At 38.9% G+C, this 7,502-nt stretch overlaps 1 protein-coding gene across 1 annotated transcript in view; it reads left to right on the top strand.

The window, feature by feature from the left end:
* Positions 1-7,502, top strand: part of LOC122091659 (pre-mRNA-processing factor 19-like) — a 25,800-nt gene that overhangs the window by 8,743 nt on the left and 9,555 nt on the right. The window contains exons 5-10 of the mRNA XM_042661702.1: positions 1,821-1,907; positions 3,279-3,426; positions 3,556-3,677; positions 6,259-6,375; positions 6,775-6,870; positions 6,956-7,015. Coding sequence (XP_042517636.1) covers positions 1,821-1,907; positions 3,279-3,426; positions 3,556-3,677; positions 6,259-6,375; positions 6,775-6,870; positions 6,956-7,015 — 630 coding nt within the window. The remainder of the gene's footprint in view (positions 1-1,820; positions 1,908-3,278; positions 3,427-3,555; positions 3,678-6,258; positions 6,376-6,774; positions 6,871-6,955; positions 7,016-7,502) is intronic.

Below are 7,502 nucleotides of genomic sequence, written 5' to 3'. Positions count from 1 at the left end.
TTTGGCTGATAGAGGTCCGAGGCCGAGACGGAGGTAACAGAGGCTCGGTGGGGGTTTCGGAAGGGTTGAAGGCGTGGGATTGGGGTTTCAGCTGGGACGATGGGTATGAAGATTTTTTTTTTGGCTGTTCTCTGTCACGGTAGAGCCGAAAACAGAGAATGGGAAAAAGGAAGAGAACGAAGGAGGATCCTTCGGCTCTGATACCAAGTTGATGGAGAACCCTTAGGGAAGGGAGGGGAAATCAGAGTAGAGAGGGGGAAAAGGAGGATCACACTAACACGTTCATTCAATAATCAAATTACTCTCTAAATCTTCAGTCGATTACAACCAATATATAGAAAAAATAGGAACATGAAATTAGAAACTTAACTGAAATGGAAACTAGCCTAAATTAGGAAACAAGTATAAAAGGAAACCAAAGCAAGGAAATAAATCCTACTCCTACGTTCAAGTTTGGAAACTAAAAGCATGAAATAAAATATTAGGTAAACTACTAATTTTATTTCCAACCCTTGTTGGACCAAAACCCTGGGCTGGACCGGTTCTTCTTGGCTCTTGGCTTCCAAAGCCGGTCATGCTGGTCCAACCAAGAAAGGGCAGCCGTATCTGCATCAGTTTAAAATCACTTATTTTTCAGATATGTTTGTGAACGCTCTTTTTGAGTTCTCTTCCTCTTTTTTACGCCTTCCATGCTACAATGACTATTCTCTGTGAAACTCCCAGCTTTACTTAAAACATTAAGATGTAGTTATTTACTCATATTCCTCTCCTACTTTTTTTCTTTTAAATTTTGGAATTCAGTAATCAATGAGAAGGGAAGAAGTGGTAAGCTTGTTAAAATCCAATTTGTACAACAACAACGACAGCCACAATTATATATGGGCAAAAAATTGGGGAAAGTTTGGTCATTGTTGGAAAGAGATTATTCTTATAATTTTTGGTCTTTACTAATTGTCACAACTTTCCCCATGGCAAACTAGTTGGTCCATGTCATAAAAGACACTCCACACCCATTTGCTGGTCATGTTTCAGTATCAATTTACTGGGGATTTGTCTACAGAAAGTAAAAAATGACAAGAAATTAGAGTGTTAGACAAATGCCATTATATTCCGTGTTATTATTAAGAGAAAAGGTTCTTTGCGCTACCCACTTAAAAAGGGGATTGCGCGCTGCCATTGTTATTGTGCTGCATGAACAAGTGATGTGGCTATTCTGACCATTGGATGGAGATGACATCTTCTGGATTAGTCACATGTCAAATTTTAGAGCGTGATTCAATCAAATGCCCTCCTGTGTATAGGTATGTGCCTCCATGTATGTCCATGCATGGTTACTAATACTCCGACCACTATTCTGCACGCTCCCATGGTCCTGATTTTCAAAGCTCTATTTTTCCACTTGACAACCTCCGTTTGGGCTGAAATTGGATATATGAGCAGTAGACTTGGGGTTTTCCTGTCCAAAAAGTTGCTGGCAGATATTTGGGTGGCACAGAAAGCCCTTCCTAGGTGAGCTGTGCAGGAAACGGGAGCTCATTATTACATGGCATTCTTGTAATCCGATACAGCTTTGAACTCACTTTTGAACACACTTCTTGTGCCTGTTTATTGGCTGAGATATTTGAGTTAGATGGGTTTGGGGTCCTCTATCACATGGATCCACCATTCTATCTTTTACTGACACAAGGTAAAGAAGTGTGACCTTGTGATGATAATAAATGCTAGTAGTAGTCCCCCCGGTCTTTATTTATTTATTTGTTTTTTTAAATTATAAAATTGAAGAAATGTTTCTAATTGTTATTTGTTATTTTGATTGACAGGAGTGGGATGGCTTGATGCTATCCACTTTTGCATTGGAGCAGCAGCTTCATATGGCAAGGCAAGAGTTAAGTCATGCTCTGTACCAGGTACTATCCATGGCAGATATATAGACTAAATTAGGCCTGTGCTCTATTATTGCTCCATAATAGAGATTTTTTGGTGAGTGCCATTTCGTTCTTCAATTTTTAGTGCAAAATAAAATATTTCTCTGCTAAAGTTCTGTATTTATGTGAGGATGTTTTATTTTGGCACAAGGAGCATGCGTCATTCATCTTGTTCATCGTTCTGCATAAAATTTGGGCTGATAGGGACATAGTTGTCAAGGCATCACCTAGGCATCAGGGCGGTTTTCTGGGGGCTAGGCTGTTGGTCGCGTTGCCGTAGTCATGAAAGGCGAGCGCCGTGTTGTCCTAGTAGATGCATAGGGTTCTCCTTTGCAATATATATATATATATATATAGATGCCTTTTCTAACCATATCATTTGTGTGTGCGGATACTTTATTTAAGGTGAGATGCACAGAATCATGTAGTTAAAAAATTAAAAAGAAGAATCAAGATAAAATGAAACGCGAGAGTACACAATGCCCTATTTTGTTGTTCACTTGTTTGATGTTCACGCTGCAACCCTAACTCCAACCTACCACAATTGACGGCGACATTCCGGCGTGCTGCCATCCTCCCTGAATATTGATTTATGATTACTCTGATAATCTTATTTCTAGTTTGCACTGTTGTATGATACTATGATTGAAATGACTGTATGTATCTTTGTATCTGGTTTCTGGTTAGCTGTTAGTGTTTATACACATACTTGTTTTCCTAGTTATTCTTGATGAGTTGATATGGCTTAATGTTGATTTTTGATGTATGATATAAGAATACTTATTGTCTTAGTGATTCTTGATGAGTTGATATGACTTAATGTTAACTGATCCCATTTAGTTATGATAAGGTTGAGTTGTTGTTGTATATAAGAATACTTATATTGTATAAGTTATATGTTACAACATACTAATTGATGGGATCATAGGATAAAAGAGAGGGGGGGGGGGATAACACAGGCACCGACGTGGGTGCCTTGTCTCCTAGGTGCCCCTCCACCGCCTTGGGTTGCATTGATGCCTTGACAACTATGGATAGGGAGCATGCTTCTGTTCTTTAAGGGAACAATCTACTGAGGTTTTGAGATTCTGAGCATCATCCCGTCGTTCCTCCGAGGAGTAGGAAAGTGACAAAAGCTATAATAAAAATGTATGACAAAGAACGGAGATGTTTGTTTATTACTTTATCTTTTGTTTGCGGATCTGCAATAACAGAGTGAATCACTAATATTTCTATCCTTCTGAATGTCAACCCCCTTGTGCTTTCTTTATCTTACTTAAGGTTATCCTGTTGCCTGTTGATAGAAAGAATCTTTGACTATATTGAATATTGATTAGTCTGATGTTTTGACAGCACGATGCTGCTTGCCGTGTTATAGCAAGACTGAAGAAAGAAAGGGATGAAGCGAGAATGTTATTGTCTCAGGCAGAAAGACAGATTCCTATGTCAGCATCTGTTGCTGCCGCAGCAAATGCTTCGGCTCTTAGCAACGGGAAAAGAGGTTCTGGCTTTGGATGCATCGAAATCATTTTAAATGCAGTTAGCTCATTTGATATCTTAATATGTGTTTGATACTCCCGAATACAGATTGCTGTTTTTTTATTTTTATTTTGTGCATGCATGCTTGCAGCTGCTGAGGATGAGGAACTTGGCCCTGGCGGAAAGAGAATTCGTCCAGGTATTTCTGCTGATATCATTGCGGAGTTGACTGAGTGCAACAGTATACTCTCACAAGAGCGGAAAAAGCGGCAGGTATGTTATTTATTATTGATTGTTTGGGTGGGTAGAGGGTTGGTGGTTAAATCTTAATTGTAGATGAGGAAGGGTTTCGAACCCAAGCCTGGAGTATGGACCAGACCTTCGTAGATGTTATCATCTTACAGCAGGCTTGGTCAAAAGCAGCAAGTATTGTTTGTATTGCTGTAAGGTTCTCACTTGAACCCAAAAAAAGAGGGGGGGGGGAATGCGTTAGGCTACTTTGATGTATTTTGTTTTGAAATAGAGTTCAGTTCCATCTGGTTACTAGCTCATCGAATTGAACAAAGTTGAAATTAAATGGAAAGAGTCAATGGAACATTGTGTAACTAAAGTTATTCCAAGCTAAACAAATTTTCAAAGGGATTCCTTTGCCCTATCTTATTTCCAATTAAAATAAAGGGATTTGGTTGAAAAGTAAAGACAACATTTGATACTAGATTTAGTGAGTTTTTTAGTTAGTTATGCAATCTAATCATTACCATTTTATTTTTGTTTAAATTCGTTTTGCTTCACATATAGGTAGTTATTGGGATCAGGATGGGGATCAGTCAGCCATATCCAGCCAAGTTGATTCGGTATCAGCTGGGACTGATCTGAGTTGACTTGCTGATCCCACTTGATACTTGCTTGAAATTGGTCTATTTTTGCCTGAGTTTGGGCCAAGTCATCTGAATTATGGTTGAGTTGACTTGGGATAGTATTGTGATCAGCAGTGGCCAATGTGATCCCCAGGTCTGTGTTGGGAAACATGTCCACATTCCACACTCCTTGCTATGTTTTGGTGTTAACAAACAAACATACGTCTTTAACTTGGTTTGATAAAATGTGATTAGCTTGAAGAAAGTGTAATTAGTTTGAAGAAACACTTAGAAGGTCGAATCAAGACATCAAGGTTTGAACTCATGCAGACATAACCTTGAAGCTTAAAGACATTCAAGACCCAAGATAATAAAGACATTCAAGACCGAAGATGAAGACATCAAGACCCATAATGATGAAGATATCAAGACCCAAGATGAAGACCATAGGATAGAGAATATATTTTGTAATTTGTATACACATTGCATACGCACGCACCTCATGCATCATACTAGAATGACTTTAGGTGGTAGAGTGCAATATGCTCTAGTAAAACTGTGAAAACAGAATTAACCTGACTCAAGGGCATTTTTGGTAATCTTAAAGTTGGTGTCAGGAGATGAAACCTTCATAGAAGTTGTAGGAAATTGAGTCACAATTCCAACGCAACTAATCTCAGGTCAATCCGAGGTCGGACCGAAAAGTTATGGTCAAAACACTGACGACTGGTCAGTATGACAACACTTTGTGAAAACAGTCTGTCATGTTGGCGGTCGACTGGCTGGAAGGCCCGGTCGACTGGTGCCTCCTTGGAAAAGCTGCAACGGCTAGTTTTTGACCTTAACGGCTCTTTCTGGTCGATCGACTACCAATGGCGGTCGACCGGTGGTCCCAGAATACGACCGTTAGAGCCTGATTTTCTACCTAAAATGCTTCACTAAGCTCACCTATAAATACCTAAACCACTCTTAATTAAATATGAATTAAGAAAGAGCATTAAGAGCATTATTGTAAGCATTCAAGAGTCATCCTATTCTACTTGAGTCGTTCGATTACTCCAATCCCAACAAGAGGCTCAAGTTTCAATCAAGTCCTTTACTCTCCCCTGTGGAAGTCAAAGCCATAAGAGAGGACTTTACAAAAGGTGCATCATTCATCTCTTATTCTTATCATTTGCACCACACTTGAGGTATTCCTTTTATTCCACTACTTCTTATTAATTTCTGTTTTTACAATCCTAGACTGTACTTAGGATTGTAAGGATTCTCTTATCCTAAAAAGAGGAAGGTGTCTCTCTACCTCCAAAAGAGATTGTAAAGGCGCCTCTCTGCCTGTAAAAGAGATTTGTGAGGATACTCTTATCCGTGAAAAAGATTGTAAAAGTTTTCTTCCCTACCTACCGTACTGAAAGGGAGAACTAGTGGAATACCTTACAAGAGGATTCTTGTAGGGAGTGGACTAGACTCGGATTGAGTCGAACCACTATAAATCTTGTGTTGTGTGATTGTGCCTATTTTACTCATTCCGCATCATTTTTAATTTGCAATCACACTTGGGACCTATACATCGAAAAGAGTTAAAATTTCCACTAGTATAACCTATTCACCCTCACCCCTCTAGGTTATTTCAGTCTGAGCCCTAAATCCTTGTTCCTTCCCTTACCTTATTTCCAACCAGGTGGGAGTTGGGACCTTAGCGAAAAATTGGTCTCATTTTGACTGCCCTTCGATAAAGTCAGAGTGGAATAAGTGGTGGGGTCACTTTAATATTTGGTTGAATCTAAATTTCTGTGGGTGGTCTTATGCATGATGGTATGAAGCATATCCTTGTTTTGAATATTTGCAGCTTGTTTGAGGAAAAGGTTCCTTTTCATTTTTTTCTTATCTGATGTTTATTCCTTTTATTTATTGCTAATTGAAGAAAAGGAATGAAGTCAGGTATTTGTTACTTGTATGCTTTTGGTCATTCTTAATTGTATATGCCTTTCCTTGTGCAGATTCCTCCGACATTGGCACCCGTTGATGCACTGGAGAGATACACCCAGCTCTCCAGTCATCCCCTTCACAAAACTAGCAAGCCTGGTATATTATCTGTTGATATTCATCCCTCTAAGGTATGAGTTTATACGTCCACCATATTTGTGCAATAGTCATGCGTTTAAGCATCTTCAGTATGCAATCTGATCGACACTTTTGCCTGTCTATATCAATTAGTGATTTATAGATGCATAATTAGATTTAAGGTGGGCTAGTACATTGTTAAATTTCTCTGCATCGGTGCAGCCATGTCCATGAATACGGAATAAGTTGTCCAGAGAAAATATTGGCTTTCTATCAAGTTCTAAGCTGCCTTTTTTTTTTTGTTTCGTTATCTGTATTTAGGTTTTGTGAGGAATTTTCTGTAACCGTGTTTTGGTTTTTAAATACTATGTACTGACCCACTTCTTGAATTTAATTAATGTGCTTAGTTGCACAGAGCCTCATCATTATTCTCTCCTTGGCTGGCTAAACAGGATGTGATTGCAACCGGAGGTGTTGACACGAGTGCAATTATATTTGACCATCCATCTGGTCAGATCTTGTCCACACTTAGTGGCCATACTAAGAAGGTGTTTTTTCTCATTTGGGTTTAATGGCAGGAGTTTGTCTTCCGGTCACAATCTCTAGGTTGACAAGTGTTGTTTTCTTTTATAGGTTACCTGTGTCAAGTTTGTACCTCGGGATGAACTATTTATTACTGGTTCAGCTGATAAAGTAAGCATTTAGCAACTAGTAGTTACAATCTTTTCTATTGCTGTTATGGTCTTTTTTGTTTATTGTTGGAAATATATCTGTTGATACTTGATAGCAACCGAATTAATATGTATTGAACTGCACTGTGAAAGAGATGACACCTCCAAACTGAAAGCTATTTGCCTGAATTTTCCCCTTGTCCACCACTACCACCTTGTACATAATGTTGAGCCCTTATTCTGGAAGTGCTCCCACATTGATGATTTTACCTCAATGCGAGAGGATAAGCTGTGCTTAATGCTTCAAAACTCAATAAAATGTAATAACATAACGACAAACTCTGCATGTTCTTCCTATTGTTTAGTTAAGCAATCATACAGTAGATAGCCTTACAGTTAATGTAGGGATTGAGGAAAACTTGGGTTTCTTGTCACCTATGTAATGTTCTGGAGAAATTACTTTTCAGCATTCAGAGATGTTTTTTTGGGGGGTTGGGGGGGGGGGGGGG

This window comes from Macadamia integrifolia, chromosome 10, assembly GCF_013358625.1.
Source record: "Macadamia integrifolia cultivar HAES 741 chromosome 10, SCU_Mint_v3, whole genome shotgun sequence".
Classification (NCBI taxonomy): domain Eukaryota; kingdom Viridiplantae; phylum Streptophyta; class Magnoliopsida; order Proteales; family Proteaceae; genus Macadamia; species Macadamia integrifolia.
The sequence above is the reverse complement of the archived record's forward strand: the minus strand, read 5'-3'. Positions and strand labels throughout refer to the sequence as shown.